Source organism: Hippopotamus amphibius, chromosome 13 (assembly GCF_030028045.1).
Source record: "Hippopotamus amphibius kiboko isolate mHipAmp2 chromosome 13, mHipAmp2.hap2, whole genome shotgun sequence".
Lineage (NCBI taxonomy): Eukaryota > Metazoa > Chordata > Mammalia > Artiodactyla > Hippopotamidae > Hippopotamus > Hippopotamus amphibius.
The window spans coordinates 85,054,544-85,071,006 of NC_080198.1; the positions used below are offsets into that span (position 1 = coordinate 85,054,544).

The 16,463-nt window shown below is 36.1% G+C and overlaps 1 protein-coding gene across 6 annotated transcripts in view; it reads right to left on the reverse strand.

The window, feature by feature from the left end:
* SEC24B (SEC24 homolog B, COPII coat complex component) overlaps positions 1 to 16,463 on the reverse strand; it is a 94,184-nt gene that overhangs the window by 16,647 nt on the left and 61,074 nt on the right. For all 6 annotated transcript variants that reach the window (XR_009048779.1, XM_057705677.1, XM_057705675.1 and 3 more), the window contains 5 exons: positions 6,710 to 6,894; positions 4,487 to 4,589; positions 2,734 to 2,860; positions 1,931 to 2,040; positions 287 to 399 (listed from right to left, as the gene is read on the reverse strand). Coding sequence is in view for 5 of the 6 variants with exons in the window: in XM_057705677.1 (XP_057561660.1) it covers positions 287 to 399; positions 1,931 to 2,040; positions 2,734 to 2,860; positions 4,487 to 4,589; positions 6,710 to 6,894 (638 nt within the window). In the remaining variant the exon portion in view is untranslated. The remainder of the gene's footprint in view (positions 1 to 286; positions 400 to 1,930; positions 2,041 to 2,733; positions 2,861 to 4,486; positions 4,590 to 6,709; positions 6,895 to 16,463) is intronic.

Consider the following 16,463-nt stretch of genomic DNA (forward strand, 5'->3'; position numbering starts at 1 on the left):
CTAAGTCAGAGGGATAGTTAGATGAGATCTAAATTCCTTATTAAGTATTAAAACTTTTATGGTTTTAAGATTCAGATATCAAGTCATAAATCATAATAATCTAAGTAGCGGGATCTTTATTCTAAAGTAGACAGGACATACTCTTTTAGCGATAAACAAAAGAAATCAAATTTAATGAAAACCAGCCCCCATAAATTGCTAAGAAACACTTCATACACACACACACACACACACACACACACACACACACACATGCACACACATTATGAGTAAAAAAAAATCTTACTTGTCTAGATTTTCTGACAGTGACTGGCACAAAATTGTCAAATATCCAGCTTCTACTGCATTATGAGACACATCTAAAACAAACAAGTAAACTGCGGGCTGAGGAGGACGAAGCTGAAAGGAACAGAAATAATGTATTTAGTAGGTATAATTTATTCTTTTTATATCACAATTACTTCTGGATATTTACTGAGTGTATTGTAAAAAATATATATATACAGATAGGATCCATGTTTTGTGACATCTTAGGTCTTAATGAGAATGACATTCCTTTAACTTTTTTCTTTTAAAGTTGGTTGTGGATTAAGCACAATTAGGCAGTAATTACACAGCAATGGTTAAACAGATGGGCTAAATGTCTTCCTGACAGAGTGATGGCTGAGAGAAAAGTTAAGCTTATTTAGTATTTAATACTAACTTTTATATCCCTTCCCTGCTCCTAAAAACACTTTTTTTTTTTTACTTGTAATAAACTCCAGGGGTGGGGGTGGGGGGTGGGGGGCGGGGAAGGACTGAGGTAGACTGGGGATAGATGAAATATATTTAGTGAAATGTTGATACTTTTTGAAGCTTGGTGATGGGTTAACGGTGGTGGCTCATTATACTATTTTCTCTTCTTTGAAATATGCTTGAAAATTACGGTTACACAAGTGAAAATAAGGGAATATATAAAGTCTTTTAAAAAAAAGATATGCCAACGAAGAATCATATAGCTCATATGGTAAAAATTAAAGGTTACTTCTTGCTTCACCACTTCAGTTAAATTGACTTCTAAGGAGCCAGAACAAAGTTGGGAACATAAGTTGTGAAGAAAAAGCTGAGAGTAAAACTGACCATGGGTTAATATGGAAAATATAGTTAATATGGAAACAAATAAGAAAATAGTATTTAGTTCAGTGCTAAAGTGCACACAAAGGATCATTAAAAAATCACAAAAATAAAGAAATGGGCCAAGTAGCAGGAATTTCATACACATTAGTTGCCTCTATTCACCTTTCCCACTAGCAACACTTTACATTTGTGCAGACAACAAAGGCTAGAGGTGAGGATACAGAAGAAACACAAGTCGTTATACATATATTTTAAACGAGTAGAAATAACAAAGACGATGAGCACCACTCAGGTCAAGAGTTTGTTTTTGTAAGTGGAAAAGAAGAATGAGATTTGAAGAACCAGTATAATTAAAGAACAAGTAGAATTTTATGATGAAGTGGAAAGAAAAGTCAAAGTGAAGTTAACATCCACTTATCTTGATTTTATTTGTACTGGGTGAACCAGTAAAAAGGAGCTATCTTTAAAAGCCTGAAAAGGGCAGTTTTTGGCAAAAACATGAGTTCTTCTGTTAAGGAAAATGGTAAAAAGAATATTTATATTCATTCCTTGCAAGTAATCAAATCAAAATGGCAACAAATTGTAGATGCTGTGAAACATTACCAACGTTTCTTAATGATATAACTGCATTCTTCTGGGAGATCAAGTAATCTTTACAAAGAGCTTTCTATTTGTTAAGTATAATCTTTCAGCACAATTTCAAAAAATTCATACTATGGACAATTTCAAAATTTACACAAGAATTCACCTAAGAGCAAATTACAAATGACCGCTACAACTGCATCCCATATTAATTTTAACATGGAATAGTTACCATATAATCTGAAGAAGCAATGAACTCCACTGTTGAATTCTGAACTTCTGGCCGTTTGTGAGGCTCTCCGTAAGATCGGGTAAGGGGATTATACATAAATTCTTCAGGAACTAGATAAGATTAGGAATCAGCACAAATTTAGTAACACAATTTGTAACTAAACACATATAAATGCCTAGAAATAAACACCTCCATCATCAATATTTATGAGGTTTACAACAGTTCTGTAAAGATCTAATGATAAAAACAAATCCCTTAATAAATCAGAAGGATAAAAAAAACTTATTTTCTGAAATCAGATGAGAAAACCAGGACACAGGAGACCTTGCTTCTTACGCTTGTGTCCTATTTCTTATATCACACGACATAGAAAGGAAATCAGACAAAAACACAGATTCAAAAGCAATTATACTAAGAGGACCTAAGAAATGACGAAAGGGGCCACAGACACACACGCACACGTGTCCACACATACTGGGCAAAGATGTGCACTGAGCTGAATGAATCGAATGTACTAAGACAATCTCAACTTGTCAGGGTCAAGCACAATTAGTCTGCATGATTTCACTGCATGACCTTCACTGCTGGTTTTATGAATTCATTCTACTTTCCCCTCCCTGTCACCGTCCTCATCATCAATTATCCCCCTGGCCAGCCAAAATGAAGGCTCCCTAGCCTGTATTCTCTCCATTAAAAGTGGCATGAAAGTTTTTAAAGCAATGAGGAGAGACCAGATAATGGCAAAAATCGCAAAATGTTTAAAGTAATATAAGACACCCTTATTTTAAGAATGTGAAACTCACCATCATTAACTCTATAGCACAAATTGCACTTCCATCTACGCTGATCAATGAAGGATACAAAAGGGTTGATATATGTTCGACAAGATCGGCACCTCACAATGGTATTGGATGTTATCACTGGTAATTGCTAGGAAATAAAATGAAGATGTTGTAGCAGAAAAAGCACCCCGGAGAAACATGGACCACGTATTGTTCTGCTCCATATACAGAACAGAAACCATACTTGTGTTTTGAAGTTGAAGCATTTTAAAAAGATCCAGTGATGCACTAAGCAACATAAGCAGCTATCAAGTTTTCTCCCTCATCTGTTCCTAACTACAAAATAACACTAAAAGTCAAATCAAATGTAATGAAAGTTATTGGCAGACCAGAAAAGCCTGGTTGACCAAGAAAATATAATAATCTCAGTTTATTAGCTAAACTCAAGAAAATAGAGTGAGAAAGAAACACATACCATATAAAAATGCCTTTATCTTTGCTGTCTGACTGCACCCAGTAATAGACTCTAAGACCCTGCCTATTAGACAGCCACACAGTCCTGATGGGGACCGTGGCCACGAGAAACCAAATACAATGTGCCTTAAACACCATTTATCTCTTTATGCTTAGTTTGGGAAAGGAACTTTATATTCAATATAAGAAATGTAGAAAATATGACACATATTATTCTATCTCCCCGAATTAACCCCTGATAATATTTCAGTATATTTCCTCCTAGCTTCGTCTTTAATTTTTTTCACAAAAATAATTTTTATTACATAACTACATATCATTGTGAAAAAAATCAGGAAATACATTTAACTAAAAATGAGAAAATAAAAAATTATCCAGAATTCTACATTCCAGAGGAAGTCACTGCTGCCAATTTAGTGTATGTACTTCCAGAAGATATTGTATATGGAATATGCATTTAGACAAAAGTTTTCACCTACGTACACAGGAAATTATCTTGGTTTAAAGATAAAGGTTGCAATTTTATTACAGGTGATCAAATAGTATGTACTGAATGAATAAATTCAAGGTATTTATTGCATATTATAATTATTTTATTTTCTATTCACTTTGCTCCTTTCTACACATCCTTGCAGGAAAGAAAGCTCCATGAGGAAGCTTAATGACCTTTGTATCCTCAGCATCCAGCATGACAGGTACTCAATAAATAGTTTTTGGTTGAATGAGAGCAAAAGAAACTCAGTAGCAATGAGAGTGTAGAAAGCCATAAACAAAGTGTGAGGGAGAACTGCAACTTATAAGGTATAAATAAAATGTATCTAGATAAACGTCATAAAGTTTATCTATCCTCTATGGCCTTTCCAACTTCTAAAACTACTAATCTTTCAAAACCCAGCTCAGATCTCATTACCTGTAGAAAAGTCTGCTACTGTACCCAGAGGCAATCCCTTCCAATACTGTATTCACTACCTAAGTACTTCATAGAAGTTGATTAGTTACATGTATTAGTTATCCTGCACTGTAATTATCTGTTTTTACATCTTTGTCCCCTGTTAGACAAGACTTTCTTAGGGGCAACATCAGTGACTTAATTATCTTTGTATTTACCAGTGCTTAGTTTAGGGCCTGTCACAAAGAAGGTGACAGAAAACTTTTGCTGTACTGAAGTTGATAGAAATGATTAATTCTAACTTCAAATAAAAGAAAATTAAAAAAATTCTAAGAAAATATACAATCTAAATACCTTGCATGTAAGTACACAGGGCGGTACCCACAAATATTTTAAAATATTTTACTTTACCGTTAAGTCTCTAAAGGGATGTAACAACAATCCTAAAGGAAGCTTCGCTTTATTCAGCAGAGCTTGGGTCTGTGGAATATTTGTCAAAGTACACCGAAATGAGCTGCAGAGACATAAACAACATGGACTATGTCAGCTATCAGAAAAAAGAAGAAAAATACTGACATAGATAGTTGTAGATAACTAAACATTTAAGGGCATACATGAAAATCATCTGGGTATATTATATAACTGTAACCAGGAGGGTCCTGATTACTTTAAACAGGCACATATGTAATTTATATGACAAAAGACCTAAATTAAGGACTCAACATTTTCATCGTGAACGAGTATAACACATCAGGAAAAAACAGTAACTCTATTATAACTATCAGGGCATGAACAGGAGGCAGCAGAAAACATGAGTGAAGAGGTACAGCTTTAGTGGTGCTGTTCCTGCTTTGCTGCCCCTTCTTCATCTGCTGAACTCCTAATCTTTCTGTGAGACTCATCAAAGTCACAGCTTCTTGTGAAACCATCCTCACCCTTGATCACAAGTCAGAAGGAAAGACTTCTTTCTCTGTGCTCTGAGATGTATTTATGCTTCTATGGTATCAATCAGTCTGATCTGCTTTAGTTGGTTGTGTACTTGGTTTATCTTCTCCATTTGAGACCAGAGATCATTTTGTCCCTGTGTCCTTACTCTCATAGAGTAAGTGCTTCAACTTAAGGTCAGTAGACACAGAACCAATAAGGCAGCAGTCAAAGAGGTAAGAAGCATAGGAACTGGAAATCATGACAGGAATTTTAAGGAGTGGTTGACAGTGTGCAGAGATATCCAGATACGGGTTGACTCCATGCTGGTGATGTTTCTTGAACACGCCAGGTTGGTTCCGACTCCAGGACTTCTGCATTTGCTGTGCTTGCAGCTTGGCATGCTTTTTCCAGAGTCACATCTTGCTCTCTCGTTTCATTCAGATCTCTATTCAAATGTTAACTCTTCAGGAAAACTTACATGTTTTTAAAAGCTAGAAAACTATCGCCTTAAAAAATATATATACATATAAAAATATATACAATATATACACTGCCTCTAAAGAACACTAATTCTAATGCAAGGAAGAAGACAATGTTGTCCTGAATCAGAGTTTACTTTATGAGGAGAGATTCCAGAAGCAGGAGGATGTCTGGGTGCAGAGGAATATCCTATTCTTAGGAGACAGAAGTATGGAAAGCAGGTAGTAACAGAGAACATCTGGTTTTGAGGGCACTGTGAGGTGAGTAACAGAGCTCATCCACCCACAGGATAACCAGAGGCTTGTGGCCACCAGATGGAGGCTGCCAGCTAAACTTCTCCGTAAGGTGAGGAAATAGTCAATAAAGAAAATCCAAATCTAAAATTCAGGCTGCAAAAGCATGTCTGGGGGCAATGGTTTCCTCATTCTACACAGAGTGGGGAAAGAAAATTCAGAGAAAAACTATTTATCTAAACCTGTTCTTGGGATTACACAAATGAAGTTTGTATCCCTTTCACGCAGAGACTGAAGTGCATAAAACTTTAAAGATTTCACCTTATTTAAAAGACATCAGGGACTTCCTAGGTGGCGCAGTGATTAAGAATCCGCTTGCCAATGCAGGGGACACAGGTTCGGTCCCTGGTCTGGGAAGATCCCACATGCTACGGAGCAACTAAGCCCGCGTGCCACAACTATCGAGCCCGTGTGCTGCGACTACTGAAGGCCACGCACCTAAAGCCTGTGCTCTGCAACAAGAGGAACCACAGCAATGAGAAGCCCATGCACCACAATGAAGAGCAGCCCTCACTCGCCGCAACTAGACAAAGCCTGTGTGCAGCAATGAAGACCCAACACAGCCAATAAATAAATAAATACATAAATTTATTGAAAAAAAAAAGATCAGAAGTTACTACTGGTGAAAAGTGAGGAAAAAGAAACTTAAGAAAAGAAAAATATAGTTCCATTTGGGCTCCTAAAATCCTTCACTAAAATAGAAAAAAATTTTCCTAGCATTAGATGATAGGGAACGAGATTAGATGGTGATAGGATCCGATGACCTAAACTGAATTTTACATCTAGAATTTCCATACAAACGAATTTACAAGAGTTCACATTAACAAAACTTCCAATCAAGGAATTAATACCATAGTACTTTCACTATCTTTGAAAGTCATACAACGTTTCTGACAAAGTTTTACTTACTAAAGATTAAAAATTAAATACTTACTCTGGGCTACAGTTTAATTTTCTGAGGTCTAAATTCAAGTTAGGTACAGGAGCCCAAACAGGAGTCATGGGTAAAATATTCCTCTCTTGAGTAAGGTTTACAGGTCTCAAGCTTTCTGGTTGTGAAGAACTCTGAAGACTCAGTCCTCCCAGACTGGAGGACAGCTGGTTCATACCAGGATACGGCTGAAAAGGCAATTCAAAACAAAACAAAACAAAAGAACAATGTAACAAACAGGAATAAAATTTACTACACTACATGTAGGATGTTAACATATAGAAAAGCAAAAAGATAGAAACAATTTTAATTTGGCTTTGTAACAGGAGAATAATTTAACAAGACAGCTCAGTTTAAAGCACTCTTGAAAAAACTCAAAGCAAAAATGCTGAATAAATTTAAACCTTATTTGCATGGTTAAATTTCACAACAAAATTTCAACACCAAGAATTTGGTCTCTCTGAATATCTTTCATACTGGAAAGGCAGGATAAATGCTTGTTTTTAAAGTTTTTTCAATTTTCAGAATGAGCTGATGCCATAGAAATGACAATGATGTTCAACGAGTTCTACTTGGCTTATTTTTTCTGTTTCCTCTTATATTTTTAGTATTATTATGAATTCATGCCTTTTATTAACTCAAAGTAACTTAACGAATTACAGTTACTATTCACTTTGATGCCCAAACTACCCAATCTCTGGCCAGTGAGAGCTCCTTAAAACTGACCCCAGGATGCTTTTGATATGAACCCATTGTCTTTGTTAGTTTCCTTGCTTTCTGGCATGACATTTTGTACCATTCCTCCTTGAGACTTCAAATTAGTCATTTATCCAATCTTGGTTCCTTTAAAGTAGGGATGGTATCTAGAGACTGTAATCTGGATAATAAGGGTGCTCATTGCTAGTGTGCTATTATTACTTCCAGACTTCTACAATAGGTAGAGATAGAAAACATAACACATTTTTAAATAGAAGAAAAAAAATAATGATTTCACATTGATATTTCCAATTCAAATTTAAGATGATGGTGTTTTAATTTAACTTTTTTCATTTTATGCCTGCATCTCTCTTCTCTGATGCTGAATATCTTGATTCCTAATGGTAACAGCCTAACTTATTTGTTTTATCCTACAATATACTAAATAGCTGTAAAATAACAACACTAACATTATAAATGTAAGGTTATTAAAGATTTCTTTGTAGTTCTTTCTGTTCTTAAGATTATTTCCCACTGATAATGTACATACTGACTTTTAAGATTAGTTAGAACAATACTTTTTTTTCTGTATCGGAATGTATCCAACTTGGTGAACTGGTTCACTTATTTTTGATTTTAATTTTTAATGATTGCTTTTCCTCTTTTTTCCACTTAATAATGTTTTTTTGAGTAAACAAAATTTACATCATTCTAATGTCAAAACTTTACAATAATTAAGAAATATCTTTTTTCACTCTTGACCCCTCCCCCTTAATAACTATTTTAATTAGCTTTTGGTTTAATCTTCCATTGTCTCTACTTACAAATGTAAACTAATATATACACTGCTCTAAATATGACCCCCTTTTTCACCTAAAAACAAAAGTCCTGGCAATAACTCTATGTCTGTATACAGAGACTTTCCACATTCTTTTTTATATTTATCGAGCACTCCACTAATGTGAATGTACTACAGAATTCCAGCTAATCAGTGCAAAATGATCAAGTCAGGAAAATCACTATTTTACAAGCCATATGGAAATAAATGATACATGTAATGGTCATCTGAAATAGATGATAAACAGATACCAAAAGACAATAAGCCACTGGGTGAAAGCTTAATGAGGGACCTCACAGTGAAAAGATCAGGTTGTCACCACATGAACCCACTAATCAATTCCAGCACCACTAAAAGTGAGACAACCAGGTATTATCATGTACACTACCAAAATATATTGTATTTTGGCTTATGGAAATAAATAAATGAAGTAATATACCTGAATATAATCGAGCCATTAGATCTAATTTCTAGTCCATAGAAAATGGAACAGAGGAACAAGTTAAATGACACCACAAGAAGCAATCAGTCAAATTCAGAATACAGAACATTCTACAGGACAAGACACCCAGTTTTTCCAAAAGATCAAAGGCATGAAAAATGGGGGTGGAGCTTTGTTTTAAAATAAAAAAGAGAATTAAGAGACATAAGCAAATACAATTAGTAAGTCTTGTTAAGTTCCTGATTTGAACAAACCAACTATAGAAGAGCAATTCTGAAAACAACTGGGCAACTCTGAATATAGACTGAATTTTAAACAACATTTAGAAATTATTGTTAATTTTGTTGGATATGATAGTGCTATTGTGGTTTGCAAGAAATTATCTTTTCCATCTCCCTGCCTCCCCTTGCCCAGGATTAGCTTTAAAACCCTTAACAACAGGACTTCCCTGGTGGTGCAGTGATTAAGACTCTGAGCTCCCAATGCAGGGGCCGGGTTTGTTCCCTGATTAGGGAACTGGATCCCAACTGCATGCCACAACTAAGAGTTTGCATTCCACAGCTAAGGAGTCTGCGTGCTACAACTAAGACCCAGTGCAACCAAATAAGTAAATAATAAAATAAATGAATATTAAATAAAAAACCAGCAAGAAAAGTTAGGGTGTGTGTGTGGGAGGGGGGGGATAGGTGAAACAAGTATAAAAAACTGCTGACAGTAACTGAAGCTGGTAATGCTAAAGTAAAAAAAGCCAAAACTGGATACTACAAGGGACTCAGTAGAGCTGTAAAGAAGGAGAGAAAGATGATTACATGGATCAGTAATAGAGTACAATAGAAAAACTCAGGCAGGGGCTTCCTTGGTGACGCAGTGGTTGAGAATCTGCCTGTCAATGCAGGGGACATGGGTTCGATCCCTGCTCCAGGAAGATACCACATGCCGCGGAGCAACTAAGCAGGACACGACTAAGCCCGTGTACCACAATTATTGAGCCTGCGCTTTAGAACCCGTGAGCCACAACTATTGAGCCCATGTGCTGCAACTACTGAAGCCCACATGCCTAGAGCCTGTGCTCCGCAACAAGAGAAGCCATGGCAATGAGGAGCCCATGCACCACAATGAAGAGTAGCCCCCACTCACTGCAACTAAAAAGAAAGCCTGCGCACAGCAAAAAAGACCCAACACAGCCAATAAAATAAGTAAATAAATTAAAAAAAAGGGAAGAAGAAAAAAAGAAAACCTCAAGCAGACCCAAGTTTAAGATAAGAATTTAGAATTTAAGGATTTAAATTTAAGAATTTAGGATATAAAATAAGGGTGCAATATTTAATCAATGAGAAAAAATAGATTATTACATATCAGTGAAATCAGAGCTAAGTACTGAATATATCTGGGGGAGGGGGAGGGCGAGATTTATTATTTACATTAAGTACCAAAACAAAACCTTAAAAGATGCAAAAAAGAAATCACCAAATGTAAATGAAATGAAATCACCAAAGTAAAAAAAATATATAGAGGGAATTTCCCCCGAAACCTAAGGTTGAAAAGACTTTTAAAGAATACAAAGGTAAAAACAAAAGAAATTATGACTATATAAAATTAAACATTTCTCCAATAAAAAAAAAACCCATTAAAATTAAAAACAAATGTCAAGCTGGGGGAAAAAACTGCAATATATTATTAGACAAAAATGTTAATGTCTTTATTACAGGTAACTGTTACAAACCAGAAGGACCTGAACAGAGTAATGGTGAACCATGAATAGGGATTTCAGTAAAGAAACACAAATAACTAACAATGAAAATAATTTAATATTTTTCCTTATGAAAAATAACATTTGGCATACTTAGTAATATTCAGAGGTGGACAGTCAAAGACAGTTTTGCTAGGAATATAAATTGGTATATTATTTCTACATACCTGAACACTGAGCACTGATCAACTACTGTCTACTGTACATCTCCACTTGGATGTCTGTTAGGCACTCTAACTTAATTTGGCCAACTCAATTCCTATTCCCAGAACTATTCCGCTGTCTTCACCTTCTAAGTAAATACACTATCCTCTACCCAGTTGCCCTTCAAAAACCTAAGAGTTATCCTTGATGCTTCCTTTCTCTCACCCATCACATCCAATCCATCAATAAGTCAAAAGATATCCCTTCTCCATCCACTCTTCACTACCTCTGCCAATACCACCTTAGAACAAAGCACAATCATCTATTTCTGGGATGATGGCAGAGCTTCCACTTGTCTCTGTTTCCATTTTTATCTTTTCAAATACTCCCAACCCTAATCCATTCTTCACACAGTAGCCAGATGAATCTCTAAATACGTAAATCAGATTTCATTCCATTGCATAAAATCTCCTGTTTCCCCTTTGCACTTGATGTAAAATCCAAGCTTCTGACTATGGTCCTTCCCTGGCCCTCTGATCTCATTCCTATTATTCTTTCCATTGTTAACCGAGCTCCAGTCACACTGGGGCTTTGGTCCTGGAACATGTTAAAGTTGCTCCTGCCTTACGTTTCTGTATATATGTCTCCTCAGCCTGAAATCATGTACCCCCAGATTTTTCCATGTCTGGCCTTTCCTGTCATTCAAATATTAACTCAAACATAACTTCTACAATAAGGGCTTTGCTGACTGTTTATATACCCAACCCTTGCAATTTCTTCAACTCCTTGTTTCACAACACTTGTAACTATTTGAAACTAGCTTGTTTTTGTTTTGTTTTTAAAGTCTATTGAATTTATTGCAATATTGCTTCTGTTTTATGTTTGGTTTTTTGGCCTTGAGGCACAGGAATCCTAGCTCTCCCACCAGGGATCAAACCCGCACTCCCTGCATTGGAAGGCGCATTCCCTGCACTGGAAGGTGCACTCCCTGCATTGGAAGGCGAAGTCTTAACCACTAGACCACCAGGGAAGTCCCTGAAATCAGCTTGTTAATTTACTCATTTACTTATTTATTGTCCCATTGGCCCTACCCTCCCCTAAAGTTTCTTGAGAGAGGAACTCTGTTTTGTTCATTTAGCTTCCTCTTGTAAACTCAGTGCCTACAGTAGGGCTGCCACACAGTAGAAACTCAGTTAAGTTTTCACTGAATGAATAAGTAGAGAGAAATTCTAAAGACTGGTAAAATTAGGTGCTGTGATTCACTAATTTCACCTGAAGAGATTTCATCTAAGGAAATAATGAGACGAATGCACAACACATATGTATGTTGATTTTGACACTCAGTTATGCTCAATAGCGGTAGACTGGGTGATTATAAAATGTTATGCAGCTATTAGACGGATATATAATAATATAGAAAGGTTTCCTCTTGTGTTGTTCAAGGCAATTTTTTTGAAAAATGTAAAACAATGACCATATTTATCAACTTCTTTGTGTAAATAAATCATTTAGATGACCAGCTTCTTTACTGGCCATATAGCAAGAAACCTGGAAGGACAGACTCCAAGGGTTATTGTTTGTATCTTGATGGTGGGAGTACTGATTGATGTTTATTTTCTTCTTTTTTGCTTATCTGCATTTTTCTACAACTTATGCACATTTTTTTTGGTTAAAAAAAAAAAAAGCCATACAGTATCTGTATCTGGTTTTTTACACATTCACTAACAATTTTTTTAGTTTTAATTTTTAAACAACTACTTTTTTCTCTGTTTTTCAACCCTGAAAAACTAATATTTTTTCTTCCTCAAAGGGCAACCATTGGGGTTTCCCACTACTTAATAAAGGTCATCTCAAGTAAATGAATACAAAGAAAGCCCTAAGATTTCTGAACCCTCCCAAAGGAGTTATACTAAATGCAACATTTAAAGGCATTTCAATTTTACTATGAAGAGCTGCTTAAAGCTAAATTAAAATACTCTATCTCATCCCTTTTTATAGCTGAGTAATATTCCATTGTATATATATGCCACATCTTCTGTATCCATTCATTTGTTGATGGGCATTTAGGTTGCTTCCATGTCCTGGCTATTGTAAAGAGTGCTGCAATAAACATTATGGTACAAGTTTCTTTTGGGATTATGGTTTTCTTTGGGTATATGCCCAGTAGTGGGATGACTGGATCATATGGTAGTTCTATTTGTAGTTTTTGAAGGAACCTCCAAATTGTTTTCCATAGTGGCTGTACCAACTTACAGTCCCACCAACAGTGCAGGAGAGTTCCCTTTTCTCCACACCCTCTCCAACATTTGTTGTTTCCAGACTTTGTGATGATGGCCATTCTGACTGGTGTGAGGTGATACCTCATTGTGGCTTTGACTTGCATTTCTCTGATGATGAGTGATGTTGAGCATCTTTTCATGTGTTTGTTGGCCATCTGTATGTCTTCTTTGGAGAAATGTCTATTTAGGTCTTCTGCCCATTTGTGGATTGGGTTATTTGCTTTTTTGGTATGAAGCTGCATGAGCTGCTTGTATATTTTGGAGGTTAATCCTTTGTCCGTTGTTTCATAGGCAATTATTTTTTCCCACTCTGAGGGTTGCCTTTTAGTCTTGTTTATGGTTTCTTTTGCTGTGCAAAAGCTTTTAAGTTTCATGAGGTCCCATTCGTTGATTCTTGATTTTATTTCCATGATTCTAGGAGGTGGGTCAAAAAGGATGTTGCTTTGATGTATGTCATAGAGTGTTCTGCCTATGTTTTCCTCTAGGAGTTTGATAGTGTCTGGCCTTCCATGTAGGTCTTTAATCCATTTGGAGTTTGTTTTTGTGTATGGTGTTAGGAAGTGTTCTAATTTCATTCTTTTACATGTTGCTGTCCAATTTTCCCAGCACCACTTATTGAAGAGGCTGTCTTTTGTCCATTGTATACTCGTGCCTCCTTTGTCAAAGATAAGGTGCCCATATGTGTTTGGGCTTACTTCTGAGTTCTCTATTCTATTCCATTGATCTTCCTTTCTATTTTTGTGCCAGTACCATACTGTCTTGATCACTATGGCCTTGGAGTATAGTTTGAAGTCAGGAAGCCTGATTCCACCAACTCCATTTTTCCTTCTCAAGATTGCTTTGGCTATTCGGGGTCTTTTGCGTTTCCATACAAATCGTAAGATTTCTTGCTCTAGTTCTGTGAAAAATGCCATTGGTAATTTGATCGGGATTGCATTGAATCTGTAAATTGCTTTGGGTAGTACAGACATTTTCACGATGTTGATTCTTCCAATCCAGGAACATGGTATGTCCCTCCATCTGTTTGTGTCATCTTTGATTTCTTTCATCAATGTCTTAAAGTTTTCTGCATACAGATCTTTTGCCTCCTTAGGCAGGTTTATTCCTAGGTATTTGATTCTTTTTGTTGCAATGGTGAATGGGAGAGTTTCCTTAATTTCTCTTTCTGCTCTTCCGTTGTTCGTGTATAGGAATGCAAGAGATTTCTGTGCATTAATTTTGTATCCTGCTACTTTACTAAACTCATCAATGAGTGCTAGCAGTTTTCTGGTAGAGTCTTTAGGGTTTTCTATATATAATGTCATGTCATTTGCAAAGAGTGACAATTTTACTTCTTCTTTTCCAATTTGGATTACTTTAATTTCTTTTTCTTCTCTGATTGCTGTGGCTAAAACTTCCAAAACTATGTTGAATAACAGTGGTGAGAGTGGACACCCTTGTCTTGTTCCTGTTCTTAGAGGGAATTCTTCCAGTTTTTCTCCATTGAGAACAATGTTGGCTCTTGGTTTGTCATATATGGCTTTAATTATGTTGAGGTAATTTCCTTCTATGCCCATTTTCTGGAGAGCTTTTATCATAAATGGATGTTGAACTTTGTCAAAAGCTTTTTCTGCATCTATTGAAATGATCATATGGTTTTTATCCTTCAATGTGTTGATATGATGTATCACGTTGATTGATTTGCGTATATTGAAGAATCCTTGCATCCCAGGGATAAACCCCACTTGATCATGGTGTATGATCTTTTTAATGTGCTGTTGCAGTCTGTTAGCTAGTATTTTGTTGAGGATTTTTGCATCTATATTCATCAGTGATATTGGTCTGTAGTTTTCTTTTTTTGTGACATCTTTGCCTGGTTTTGGTATCAGGGTGATGGTAGCCTCGTAGAATGAGTTTGGGAGTGCTCCGCCTTCTGCAATATTTTGGAAGAGTTTGAGAAGGATAGGTGTTAACTCTTCTCGAAATGTTTGATAGAATTCGCCTGTGAACCCATCTGGTCCTGGGCTTTTGTGTGTTGGGAGATTTTTAATCACTGCCTCAATTTCTGTACTTGTGATTGGTCTGTTCATGGTTTCTATTTCTTCCTGGTTCAGTCTTGGAAGATTGTATTTTTCTAAGAACGTATCCATTTCTTCCAGGTTATCCAATTGATTGGCATATAGTTGCTTGTAGTAGTCTCTCATGATGTTTTGTATTTCTGAGGTGTCCGTTGTGACTTCTCCTTTTTCATTTCTAATTCTGTTGATTTGCATCTTCTCCCTTTTTTTCTTGATGAGTCTGGCTAACGGTTTATCAATTTTGTTAATCTTCTCAAAGAACCAGCTTTTAGTTTCATTTATTTTTCTTATGGTTTCTTTCCTTTCTTTTTCATTTATTTCTGCTCTGATCTTTATGATTTCTTTCCTTCTGCTCACTTTGGGCTTTCTTTGTTCTTCTTTCTCTAGTTGTTTGAGGTGTAAGGTTAGGTTGTTTATTCGATCATTTTCTTGTTTCTTAAGGTAGGACTGTATTGCTATAAACTTCCCTCTTAGAACTGCTTTTGCTATGTCCCATAGGTTTTGGGTTGTTGTGTTTTCGTTGTCATTTGTTTCTAGATATTTTTTGATTTCCTCTTTGATTTCTGTAGTGATTCCTTGGTTGTTTAAGAGTGAATTGTTTAGCCTCCATGTGTTTGTAGTTTTTGCAGTTTTTTTCCTGTAATTGATGTCTAGTCTCATGGCGTTGTGGTCTGAGAAGATGCTTGATATGATTTCAATTTTCTTGAATTTGCTGAGGTTTGATTTGTGACCCAAGATGTGATCTATCCTGGAAAATGTTCCGTGTGCACTTGAGAAGAAAGTGTAGTCTGTCGTTTTTGGATGGAATGTCCTATAAATATCAATTAAGTCGAGATGGTCTCATGTGTCATTTAAAGCTTGTGTGTCTTTATTTATTTTCTGTTTGGATGATCTGTCCATTGATGTAAGTGGGGTGTTTAAGTCTCCCACTATTATTGTGTTACTGTCGATGTCCCCTTTTATAGCTGTTAGCATTTGCCTTATGTATTGAGGTGCTCCTATATTGGGGGCATAGATATTTACCATTGTGATATGTTCTTCTTGGATGGATCCCTTGATCATTATGTAGTGCCCTTCCTTGTCTCTTTTAATAGTCTTTACTTTCAAGTCTAATGTGTCTGATATGAGTATTGCTACTCCAGCTTTCTTTTGACTTCCATTTGCATGGAATATCTTTTTCCATCCCTTTCCTTTCAGTCTATATGTATCCCTTGGTCTGAAGTGGGTTTCTTGTAGGCAGCATATAGAAGGGTCTTGTGTTTGTATCCATTCAGCCAGTCTGTGTCTTTTGGTTGGAGCATTTAATCCATTTACATTTAAAGTGATTATTGACATGTGTGTTCCAATGACCATTTTCTGAATTGTTTTGGGTTTGTATTTGTAGGTGTTTTCCTTTTCTTGTGTTTCCTACTTAGAGAAGTTCCTTTAGCACTTGTTGTAAGGCTGGTTTGGTGGTGCTGAATTCTCTTAACTTTTGCTTGTCTGGAAAGCTTTGGATTTCTCCCTCAAATCTGAATGAGATTCTTGCTGGGTAGAGTATTCTTGGCTGTA